The 12,937-nt window shown below is 48.5% G+C and overlaps 1 protein-coding gene across 4 annotated transcripts in view; it reads right to left on the bottom strand.

Moving 5' to 3' along the window:
* ERI3 (ERI1 exoribonuclease family member 3) overlaps positions 1 to 12,937 on the bottom strand; it is a 129,459-nt gene that overhangs the window by 54,753 nt on the left and 61,769 nt on the right. Inside the window, exon 7 of one of the 4 annotated variants that reach the window (XM_030278896.2) lies at positions 9,864 to 11,662. The exons of the other annotated variants lie outside the window; for them this stretch is intronic. Within the exon in view, the coding sequence (XP_030134756.1) occupies positions 11,624 to 11,662 (39 nt within the window). The 3' untranslated portion in view covers positions 9,864 to 11,623. Of the gene's footprint in view, positions 1 to 9,863; positions 11,663 to 12,937 lie in introns of those variants that run through there. 4 annotated transcript variants of the gene reach the window in all.

Here is a 12,937-nt window from a genome sequence, read left to right as displayed (position 1 = left end):
CTTTCCACATCACAAGCTGATCTGAAGAGAGCCTCATTACCTGCCTTAAAGTTCCAGCCAAGCACTTATCTCTTAAAGACAGGATTTAAGAAAAATTTGACTGATCATTTCTCTCCTCATTTAGTTTGGCTGCTCTGAACCAATTCAACCTGTGAAGTCGAAATAGTGAGAACAGGAGGAAAAGTGTGGGCAGGCAGTCACACCAAACTGGGACACACAGCGTCCCAGCTCCCCTGCCAGCTCTTCCCAAAGGGTCACATCCTGGCTCAGGCTGATTGACACAGCCTTGTTCAGTGCCAGGAGTAGCCATGGAGCATTTCCCAACACTAAAGTGGAGACATCTCTTCCTCCCTACCCACAATGGGACAGGCATTTGGGATATCTTTAAAACCCTGGTATCCCAACTCTACTTTATGTATGCTTGGAAATGCCGACTGCATCAATCCCAGACCTGGCAGGAAAGGATGAAGAGAGGGATGAGCCAGGACTGACAGCACCACCATCCCCACATCTTCAACTGACCCAGGACAGGATAGTCCTATTCTTAATCTCTTTGTATGTCTCCCTGCTATCCCACTTTTCAGCTCCACTGTCCCCACAGCCATGCCACACACAGCAGGTATATGACACCCAGCAACGCCCTCCTCTCTCCCCACAGAGCCCAGAGGCTGCAGAGAGGCTGGGGGGGGGGGAAGGTCACAGGAAGGTGAAGGGGCTCTCAGGGCCAAACAGGAGTTGCAGCAGCAAGAAAAGAGGCCGTGCTAGTCATTTAGGATGATCCTGCCAAGGGCAGGCAAGACAGATGGACGCACACCTTGCTGGCCAACGCAGTGCAGTTGGACTTTCTCTCCTTCCCTCATTTCTCTTTTTTTTTTCCCTTTTAATTTTGTCTTGGAAGCCACGATCCTTTAAAGATGTGCACGTCTCATTAGCTCTACCTTGAGAATCATTGCTGTTCCTGCCAAGGCAGGAGCAGAGCTCAGCCTGAGCACGGGGGAGTCCATTACCTTGTAGTTAAAGGGACATTGACAACTCTGGGCTGCCTGGTGGTCTGACTCCCCCTTGGAAGCAGGATTGCTCCTGCACACTGCTGTTCCCCCTCCTCTACTGAGCAATAACCCCCTGCTTAACCCAGGCAAGGTGCAAACCTTGCAGTGATGGGTTGTCCTGCAACCACCACCAGGCACATCCCCCTGGATGGGGACTTGCAGGGCCAAGTCTATGCCCACAACCTCTGGGGCAAGAGGCACTGAAGAACCCAAACCTTCCCAACACATTGCACACGTCCTTCACACAGCCACATCTCACTTCAGCAAATGCATGCTCTCGGGTGGGACCATGAGACCCAAGCCCAGCCGTGACCAAGCAGCAAGCCCAAAATGTGCACAGAGGCCATACTAGAGGGTGGAGTAAGGACTCCCATGAAGGACCCTGGGACAAGGGCACAGTCTCCACATACGAATACCTGGTGGCATAACTTCAGCAAGTTCTGTCCTTGCTTCAAAGTGCAACATAACCTACACCTATGAGTTTGTCCCTAGCTTTTCTGGCTCTGCAGGGTGCAATGTGGGCCACCACACATCCAAAGGTGGGGTGGAAGAAGGGTTCAAGTGAGTGAGTATGCAGTGATGGGTAATCCCAGAAAAGAACCCTACTCACTAGAGATGCTGTCCAGAGAGTCCTGTTTTAGCCCATAGCTCCAGGCTGTTACCCTCTGTGGCTGTTCCCAGTGCCTACTTTGCCCCACCCCAAGGTTGATAACAGGGAACCTGGCTCATGTTATGCAAAGGGAGAACCCATCATTCAGGAGATTTCAGGGCAAAGACACCAAAGCAACTTCTGATGAAATAGCCCCTGCTTTCTTCTAGCTCCACAAGGGTTTTGAAGCCTGGTGCAGTCCTCAGGAGGCAAACACAGCAGGGTCCAGCCCTATGAAGATGATCCTGCTTCTTTGTGCCTCGCACGATGGGAGCTCTGCTGCAGCCACACTAACTCGTCGCTGCTCCCCGCAAAGCCACGGCAGGAGACAATAACACACGGCCACGGCTCCAAGCCACACTCCAAGGAAGGATCCCACCTCCACACGAGGCTGTCCAAGAACTTGACAGGACTCCGTTTGAAAAAGATGTTGAAAGAAATGATCTCTTTAAGTGCAATGGGAGATATTTGTCTCTGATTTACCCTTGGCTTTTTGCTCTGGTTCAGGTAGGAGCGGTGTGGGATGGCTGGCAGATCTGAGAGCATGGCACGCCCCAGCGGGCAAAGCGAGCAGTGCGGAGGAAGGCGCGAGTCAGTTTGGAGTGCTCCCCATTTATCAAACTCACGCAGCCCGCCAGCAGAGCGAGTCTTTCCATCATTACAGCTCTCAAAATCCGATTCATACCACTAATCCTGCCTTCATTCTCCCAGATTAATAACATCTCTTTCAACCTTCACAGTGTGATAAATAGACAAAGAGAGAACAAAAGGAGAAACAGAAGTGAGAGAAAGAGCCAGAGCAACTCCACATAATAAAGAGAACCAAGAAAGGGGAAAGGAAAAAAAAGGGAAAAGAAAAGGGAAAGAAAGGAGCCGGCACACTTGACTCTGCCATTTACTTTAGCAGATTCTCCCCAAGAGCACCCTGCCATCCTTAAAGAATGTAAAACATTCTCAAAGGAAAGGCTCGTTAGCAACCCTGACTAGCCCAGGTTTGCTGGAAATCTTTTTACTTCCAACCTCTGCTCAGGTCAGCACTGAAAATGAGTTTGTTGGTTTCTTGTTCTGCTCCTCCCCAGACTCCCACAGAGGCAAAACCTCCAGCACAGGCTTGCTCTCTCCTTTATTTAAGGCACCAGCTTCTTGGAGGGGAAAGGAGGCCTTGGATGGGGTCTGTTCAGGAGTGTCCCAGCAGCTCAGCAAGCCCAAAACAGGCTGGCAGAGCAGCAATGGGCTGACACAATAAGGGCTGTTCCAGAAGCCAGGATCATGCAGGGCGCCTGGGATGGGGATGAAGACCATAACCATGATGACATGGAGCATCATGCCACCAGTCTGGCTGGGGGACAAGAGGAAAGGAGACGCCTGCATGAACAGAGCAGAACTGAAGCGGGGTGTCACAAGCCCCAGCTCCCCAGGCTACACTTCTCTGTCCCCTGCCTTGTTCCTTGGGAGGTAGCTCCTAACCCTGCCTGTCTTGCATATCCCAAATCCACATTTAAGCCACTGGAGTCCCACTGATGATTGTGGAGCAGCAGTCCCCCTGCTCCAAGCAAGGGAATGGCACTCACAGGTACCCCATCCCCAGCATTCCTCTACTCTTATTTGTTCAGAATCAACTGAGCCCTGATCCTACAGCCCAGGACCCCAGAAAGCCAGCCCCACTGGCCCTGAGGCACATGGACAGAGACATTTAGCTATTTCCCACCCACAGCCTTCACCACAGCTGTGCTGTTCAGCTTTTTCCCTCTGTCACGCTGTATTGAACACTCCATACACTCTCCAAGTTATTTTAATAATTAAAAGTTTATTGGCACATTTTTCCCATACAGCTTCCACATTTGCCTGATTTGCTTTCCAGTGAGTGACTTCCCTTGGTTCAGTCCTTTCACAGGATGCACACCTGCAAAACATTTCCCCTGCTTTCCCCATAAGGAGCATCCACCCCCTTGCAGCCCTCCCCTGTGGACTCCTGGCAGGTGCTGTGCATACTGAACACCACCATGCCAAGCCCAGATGAACAGCTCAGGCACAGCTCTGGATTTCTGGCCAGGATGGTGCTCTATTATGGCACTCTCAGCCCCTGTGCAGAGGCTGGGCTAGGTTGTTTTTTTTTACCTCTCTTCTTTTATACTGTTCCATATTACTCCAGGCTTTGAAGTACAGAGAAAAGCAACACTCAATGTGCTTTTTTTTTTTTTTCTCCTTAAACCTACCTTTATCATAGCAAATCTTTTCCTTCGCCGCTGTGTCGCTGGAGATAGATATCAAGCAAAAAAAATGTCTCCCCTTCTAACAATGGGTTTCCCTTCCCTTCTGAACTTCAAATAGAAAACTCTTATCTACAGCCACAGTTGACCAGAAGAAGAAAAGAAATGAAAACAGACATATGAACTGAACCCGAGCTCTCTTTCTATTCACTTGGAAAAGCTGTGCTGGGTTCTTCACACAGAGATGCTCTGAACATGTTTATAGCAAGTATTTACTCACTTCAGTAGCTATCCACCCACCATGGAAACCCACCTTTCCTCAAGAATCATTCTCTGCTCCATGTATCCTTTTCAATCCCTTCCTTGCCTAGCAAACTCCATGCACCTGGGCCATCCAGCACAACACCACCTACACCTAAAGCTGGGGACAGCAAGAGCTCTTCAAACTCAGCTAAGAGAAACTGCAGTGGTGCCCCTGGCACACAGAAAGCATCACGTCTGTATAGTGCAAGTTCTTTAAATGACAGGATGGATGACAGGTCAGACCTTGCTGGCTGTACTTGCACAAGATGCCTTGCACAGGCTGAGACCAGGCTGCTTCAGCCACCCGTGACCTACCCACACACCCCCCATGTGCAGCACCCATGTGCCAGTGCTGGTGCCAGCCAGTTCCTCCATTCTGTTTTAACACTCCCCTTTGAACAGTCTTCTTGCCTGTGATGGAGCTGTTCCAAGGACAAACATACAGACCCACAGAACTTATTTTCCTTTCCCACTTTGGACCCTGGGTACAGACCTCTCCTGTCTTGGCTTTCCTCCCCTTCACTAGCCTCATCTCTCTGGGGGCACTGCCAGGTCCCAAGCTGGGTTGAATATCCACATACTGGGACTCACTGAGGTCTAGCTGCTGTCAAGCCACCCCTGCTCTCTGCCCAGTTAACAGAAGTTAAAATGTGAGCACTGTGCTTGACAGCGTTTCTCCCATGTCATAGTGCCAGGACCAACACACACAGCATGAAACACAAGGAGGCAGGCACTACTGCCTTCCCCACCTCCCAGTATGTCCTGCTGGGCTACATGTGCTTCTTGAACCTTCCTGCTTTCAGCCTTGACAGCCTTGTCACATCCTGCACCACAGAACTATTTCTTCTTACCCTCTCAAAGCCTCCCTGAGTTCAGTCACAAATTCATTCACAGAAGACTGCTGGACAGACAAACTGTCTTCCTCACCACACACGGCATCATGGGCTCTGCCACCAGAGATGGACACAGCTACTGCCATATGTCGTCTCCCAGCCTACCATGGGGACCAGAGTCAAAGAGACTCATTGCTGGAACTGGAATCAAATTCCCAAATCAGCTGGGGCAGGGGACTGGAAACTTTCCAGATAATTCTCCATTAGGAAGAAGAACTTTCCTTCATCAAAACCCAGATCGCATTCTCATCCAGGGAATTTGGAGCTCCTGGCCAAAAGGAGGATGAAATCCCACCTGAGACATGGGCAGAAATCCTCCACAGTCACACTTGGGGGTAATGTCCAAGTCCAGTCTCTAACTCATTTGGACTGGAGACAGTTTTGGTAACTACCTGGCTCAAAGCAGCCCTCAACCAGGAGAGCCCATCCTGTGGCCCCAGCTGCCCAGCATGCTCCACTGCGGTACCCCACCAAGCTTCCCAGGCAACAGCATCATTCCCTTCATGTTAAACTCCCCCGTGCTCTTCCCGTGGGGCAGTCCTGGTGTGGCAGAAGGCTCCTCCCTGTGGGGCTACAATGGGAAGATCCATCAGACAAAGCACCTTCTCTTTAAGCTGCCTGATGACAGATGTTCAGCCAACGGAGCAGTGGGATTGGCAGAGCACTGCAGAAGTGCTTTATAATTCCTGCTCCTCTCCTCCTTCCTCAGACTCTCCTGGGAGAGAGGCGATGATGAACAGTGACATAACTGACTGTTCCCAATCAAGGTAATGTAAGTAATGACAGCTGACGTGATTCCTGGAACGTGCAGGCGCTCCTGGCCCACGTGCCTTGCCTACCACAGGCTGCACCGCCAGAGCTTGTGGAGGGAGAGGAGACCAGAGCATAAAGTTGGCTAGGGTACAGGGGAGAGACAGTCCCAAGACAAGAGGCTGTCTCCAAACCAGCTGCAAATAACTCATTACATCAGTCTGCAAACAGAGCAGGAGCCAAGGGGGGTGGGGAGGGGGGGTGGATAGCATCTACATCATGGATCAAACCCTTCCTGGCCTGTGTACAATGCCTGCCCCACACCTGGACACCACACCAGAGTGACACCTGAGACTGTAGAACCCCTAGTCCTTAGGAGGTGGTGTGTGGGGGTCTTGCTTGGTCCTTCAAGCTTCAACGAGGCTTTTATTGCTCCAGCCCTGGTCCTGCTCCCCCCATCATCCGTGACTATCTGGAAACAGGAACATTACATCAATAACCTGGACCTCACCTCCCCATGCAGCTGCTGCACGGGCAGAACTATGTCATCTGAACTCAAAGCAAGGGGGAGCAGCAGCCACAGATTGCACATACAGGTGTTCAGAGACTCACAGAGGGAAAGAAAATACTGTGCAATCTCCTACCCACAGTCCTCTTCCAGAGCCTCAAAATTAGTAGGCAAATTTCATATGCAGAGAAACGACCGATTAATAACCCAGCATTGACTTAAGAAGACCCTGAATAATACATAGTGCTTGTACATGGAAGGAGAAGTCAAGTTCTTCTGCCTGTCAAGTGTATCTGCCTCCCAAGCACCAACACCTGATGAAAAACCTCCCTGCCAGCCACACACAGTTCTAAGCAGCTTTACAGAAATGGCTTTTGTTAAGATGAATTGCAAAACTTTGCACCAAGTTAGGCTGGCACTTGGACAGGTCCAAATACGGTGTTATTTTAAATCTAATTAGTACTGCCCGTTCCCTTTACAGCTGCCGAGCAGAGGACACTGTGGAGCACTTGGAGCCTTAACTATGAGGCTGCCCAAACCTCTCCTCCACCCTGTCTGCACTGCAATCCTTCCAGTAGCTCAGCCATGTCAAGAAAAAGTCAGATCCAAATAGACAAAAGACTGGCAGAAGTTCAGATGCAGGTGCTGGGCTCCACCACACCATAATGACAGCAGATGAAGCTATGAATGAACTATTCCCTTGCACAGCTTGATTTCAGCTTCTGTTGTTTAATGTTGGTTTTGGTGTGAGACACTTGAGCAGTGGCATCAGTATCCCTGTGTGGTGCTGTCTACTTTCCTAAAGAATGATGTCTGGAGAAAAATTTGCTCCCTCTTTGAGAGTATTCCAAACCAGAAAAACGGTGTTTACCTTGGCAACAGCCATTTTTGTGTAGGGGATACATACAAAATGCCCATTCTGAGAGGGGTGAAATGCTGCAGAGCACTAGGAATTTGTGTAGGTAGCTTCAGTGAAATACTGCATATCTTAAGTGAGTTAATTTTTGAGATGGGGAGAAAAACTGAACAGCAGCTCAGGCAGAGGCTCCCAGCAACTGGTCATTCTGACTCTTGCGGCTGAGTGACTCTCCTGTGCACCATGAGGATGCTGCAGAGATTTAATGCCTGCAAAGCAATTTGAAAGTGAAAAGCCTCACAAACAAGCCTTGTGGCTGAAGTCCAGAGGCAGGAGAGATGAGACCTAATTTCTATTTCAATCTCTGATATGGATTCAGAGGAAAATCATCCGATCCCCCATGCCTCAGTATCCCCGCAATAACATCTGTTGAGTGGTATGAGCCTAAATTCATTCATGTCTTCAAAGAATTTTAATATCTACTACCTGAAGACCAAAGGACCATCACTACACAAAACATGAGCTGTGTACAGCACAAGGTCAGAAGGCATTTTAAAAAGAAGCCACCCAGTGCAAAACACAATGGAATAAAAGTGAGCAGGAAACAAGATTTGCCTTCTTCAGATGTAAATGAGAGCCAGCTAGCAGCAGAGCTCCAAAGACACCCATTTTAGCACCAGAAAGAGTTTCTACAAAGGGACCCAAGAAAAAAATGTGATAAACAAGCTCAGTTCTCAGAGTTTGATTTCCAGAGTAATAAGCACAGAAACTGAGCCCAAAGGAAAGATCTGTATTAGAATCCAAATCCAATCATTCTGATAATAAAGAAAAGACATCTGAACTGGTGCAGAACTATTTCCAGAGAGAAGTTTGTCTCCCCATCCCTTTAACATCCTGCAGTGGCTCAATGGAAAAATACTTAAGAAGTTGCAAGTTTGGTCATAATGTGTAAAAAGCCCCTGAAATGCGACATCATTTACTCTTCTGTGGTATTGCTCAGCAGAGCTAATAAATCTTGCATGAGCGGAGCTGATTCTAATTTTCTAATATGAAAAGGCATTTGGATTGAGAGAGAGGGGAAGATAAAAGTGATTGAATCTCCAATAGCCCAGTGTCAGTGACAAGAAACATCCTGCTATGGACCCCAAGGAAGAATGGCTCCCCCTCCTCCCTGAACCACAGCCACACTCACCTGCTTGCACATCCAATTCTCCCTGCTTTCTGCTCGCCACGTCTCAGTCTCCCCTATTGACAGGACGTGGTTTTAAACACAGTTACACAAGTTATCATTTCTGCCTTTTGATCAATCTGAATTTTCAGGACAATTACTCTCTTAATCAATGATTGCTATCAGCAGCCCCTTGGATTCTTCACCAAGGCAATCGTGCCGCCGGGGCAGACAGCGTGTGCATATGCAATGAAGCTGCGGGGAGGCACAAGTCCATCTTCCCCTGACGTAGTCATCGGCTGAAAGGGTGGAGAACTGTGAAGGCCACTTCAAGGAACACCTGACGTAAAAAATAAGTGGAGGGAATTAAAAGGGACGTTGTGCAAGGTATCTGTGACACAAGCTGGGCTGGGAGGATCAGGGACCTGCTGAACATAACATCGAGTTGAAAAATAAGCCAACTAACCTAAGAGATTTAAAATCCACCAAAAACATGTATTTAAGAGCTATCTATAGCCAGCACTAAGCATTCTTAATGAGGCTAATAAAGTCAGTTTCCAATTAGAGACTGAAACACTAGAAGAAGGAAAGGCAGAGAAGCAGCTTTTAAAAACCCCTGAAGATGTGGGATTTGGATATGGGGCTTTCTTTATTTTTTTTTCCATCAGAAATTACTTAATATCACCATAATGCCCCTAGGATTTACACACACAAAGCAAGCCCCCTGCTGCTGTTCCTTGGCAGGGTATGTGTTTCAGTAATTGATGTTTGCACAGAACCTCAGCTCTTGGAGGATGTGGCTCCTTTGAGGCATCTCTCAGCACCACAGAAACATGGCCTCAGATATTTAGACACCACAGGAAACCTCAAAGCAGCCAAAACCCAGTTGCAGGGGCTGTGGGCTGGCTGGGGTATGATGCTTGGTATCCCCTCTCTTGCAAGAGAACCACCAGGCTGTTGGCAGGTTCATGACACTCTCTGGGCTGCTCCCTCGACAGCCTTAAGTGCATCCCCATGGCATGGGACTCCTTAACACTCCTTTGGGCATTCTGCCCAAAAAATACCTCAGCCAGGCCTAGGCACTATTGTGTCTTCCTGAGCAGGTCAGCAGGCAGAGGCTGCATCTTTTCCCAGGCTTGGAAAGCACCCTGCACCTCTCATGTGCTGTGTGAGCAGGAGGGAGCTTTGGGACCTGGATGGCAGCAGGAAAATGCTGCTGGAAAAGCAGTCGAGCTCCTGCATAGGAAGGCATTGTGGTGGCTTCACCATTTTGACTACCAGATCAGGCTGGCAGAAAGCAACAGAGGTAGCGCCAGGTGAGGCTCGTGGGCCAGCTGCCTTTGCAGGCTGCTGGCTGGAGGAGCTCTCTGAAAGGCACAGTATTTCACTAGTTATTTTGCATGGAGAATTGCCGACCAAAGATATCCCCACTGTGTACTCCAGAGCAATAAAAATAAAAAAAAAACCACAAGAAGAATTCTTTAGGCGGGTAATGGGCATTTTATTCCTTTTTATGACACTAAACATAGGCAGCTGGCATAATTACAGCACAATAAAGGCATAATGTGCACCTAGCAGAACAAACTCATACTTTTGATAATTAGGCAGAGCAAACACAGTCTGGTATTCAGTCACATGGCTTTCCTGTCTCCTGGATCTGTCAGAGCCCCTATCCCCACAGCACATCAGCCACATTCTTACAACTGGATTTAGCTGGGCCCCATAGGTAAGGCCAAGCAAGGAGTGTGTCACCTGCACCAAGAGGAATGACCTTGCAGCTCCACTGCTTAGAGCAGATAGTCTGTGTGCAGCTCCTGGGAGGTTGCTGGAAACTGTGTGAGGCAGTTACCAGCAGAGGATCAGTCACCTCCTGATCAGCACAGACTGTCCCCACAGGGAAGGAATGGTGCAGCAGAACCAGCTCCATGGGCAAAACAGATGTTGTACAATGGCAAAGGGAGGCCCAAAACACAGGAGAGACTCAGAGCTGTTTCTGATTTGGCAGCTCTGCCAAGACAAGTTCCTTCCTACCTGGAAGGGCTGAGCAGAGGTGTGGGGATACCCCTCCACTGCAGTGGCCAAATACAGTTGGTGCCAAAAGGCAAGAACAGAATGACATGTCCCGGGGAGGCTGAAAGATCTTCACCTACAGAAATAAAGGTCCACTCTGGACCTGCTGGAGGCTAGCAATTAGCTATTTGAAAGTTTTGTGCTACCCTTAGTCCCAGTAGACCTGCCTCCTCCAAAATACACTGTCAGGCAAGAAGTGCACTCCTCTGGCAGCTGCAGCATCCACACAGGACAGCTCTTCCCTGAGTGAGCGCAGCCAAGGCAACGATCCCAAATAATCTCTCAAATATTAACAGCATCACTCAGAGCTGGGCTGACAGAGGTTACCACACTGGCAGAGCACAGAAAACAGGCTTTCCTGGAATTGGCACAAAACCATACAATACATATCTACAATTTGTTTAAAAACACATCTGCAAGATGCATGCAGGAGGAGCACTGGCAGAACAATACACAGACATTTCATCTCCACACCACTCAAACCATTTGGGATGTCAACCAATGCTTGGAGGAGAGACAACAGCTCAACTACATTCCATCCTGCATGGCTTAATGGAAGTCATTTGCTTTAAGGTATTTTGAGTGCAGTGTTGAAATGCCAGTGTCCTGGCTCAAAGAAAGGTGAGGTGGATGGAGCTGATCCATCAGCTGATCTTACGAGTGAGACCTACAATTTCAGCTGTGGATAGGATGTCCAGGAAAGTATCAACATGATTATGAGCTTTTGCAACACAACATTGAACACAAGGAAGGAAAGGTGTGTGTTTGTCAGTAAACAAATGCATCTTGCCCTACCACACCTACTGACACCCAGGAGGGACTGCTGAGAGCTTGATGGGTACTGAGCAAGCTTGGGAATGCCCATTTGCTCAGGAGCTTTGGTGCCCTATAAAAAGATGGCAGCAGCACTCATGTCAGAGCACCCAAGGAGCAAATTATCCTGGTCTGCAGGAGACAGTGCCTAGGAAATTGGGAAAACCAGCCATTGTGGGATAGACCCTGGTTGGGCTTATGCTTCAGACTGATGAGAGCTGCCCTCCCCAGCAGGCCACAAAATAAGAGAAATTTATGCCCAAACAAGGGCAAAAGATGGGTTGTTTTCTAAACAAAAGTGGATCATATCTGTAGACTTTTCAGCCAGTTCTTAGAAAAGCCACTTTGATAGATTCAATCCTTGGGCTGCAGGCAGAGTTCAAGCACGGAAACCTGCAAGTGAAAGAGCAAAAGCCAGGATGAAGCCAGAAGTGCTATGCCAGCATGGGGGGAGGGTGACAGGAGACTTTTAATCCTAACTCTGAAATCAACTTCCTTAGTAGCCTTGGGGTTCTTAGGGATTTAATTAATTAATTTAATGAGTGTGAAGTACTGCAAGTTATTAATATACAAATTCCACTACTGTATCTCCCATCTCACTGCTCACCATCTCTGGCTGCTTTATACTGATCCCACGAGAAGCCAAAGCTAAGCCCTGGTATGCTTCTATGCAATGGGGCAGAGGCTGCACACCCACACTTTCCCAGCCAAGACACCAGTAGCAAAGTCCCAATCCTTTCAGTAGGACAGTGCATCACACACAACACAGGGCACCAGGAACATCTCATAAAAAAAAAAAAAAAAAAAAAGGTTCTGTTCTTCCCACTTTCAGGTAGCCAACAGCTACCATAAACTAGCCTATTGTTGCTGGTGGTAATGACAAGCAGTCACTCTCCCTTTTGTAGCTATGTTGGCTTGGGAGGAAAAATGGGAAAATGAGGACCAAAACAGGTAATGTTTTAATCCCCAAGGGTAGAAAATCTGAGAGCTCATCATGCCTTCCTGGAGAACTGCAAAAGCCTATTTTCATGCTCCTACATAGAGCTTTCAATAATGTCTTTCAAATAAATGCTGAGAAAACCAGCTCTTCTCCCAGGCACTAGGCAGCTGTGCTGGTACTCAAGTAAAGCTCTATATGAGTGGCTGGGATGCAGGAATGCTCTGTCCCTTGCCTTTCCCATGGGACTCTAGGAAAGGCCATTTTTCACACATTTGTGCCTTCAGCTCCCAGCTCCTTCCTCAACCTGCAAACAGCAACCATGGGACAAATGTCTGAGCAGTATGTTTAACCTCAGCAGCAGCAGACAAACACAGCCAGATGAAAACCAGGAGGCTCCTTGGTATAGGGGACAGATGTTCAAATCCCCCAGCATGGGGAATGCAGGCACAGTGAGGTGCAGGCAAGCAATATGGCACTCAGCAGGAAGAGCAGAACACAAGGTCTGAGCAGCTGCCTTTCTGCCTTTTGCCTGCAGCTAAACCAATGTGCACAGAAAGAATCAGAAATGCCAACCTGCCTCCAACCACCTGCATAGACAAGGATGCTTTCAGTAAAGTGACCATGGCAGTGTGCTCAACAAACCACTACTCAGAATTTCACTTAAAAGGCAAATCTTTTGCCCTGGTTAAAAAAAACCTCAAAGGCAACAAATTTTCCTCTCTGCTTTG

Source organism: Taeniopygia guttata, chromosome 8 (assembly GCF_048771995.1).
Source record: "Taeniopygia guttata chromosome 8, bTaeGut7.mat, whole genome shotgun sequence".
Taxonomy (NCBI): Eukaryota; Metazoa; Chordata; class Aves; order Passeriformes; family Estrildidae; genus Taeniopygia; species Taeniopygia guttata.
Note: the sequence above shows the minus strand (reverse complement) of the source record. Positions and strands in the feature narration are given on the sequence as shown.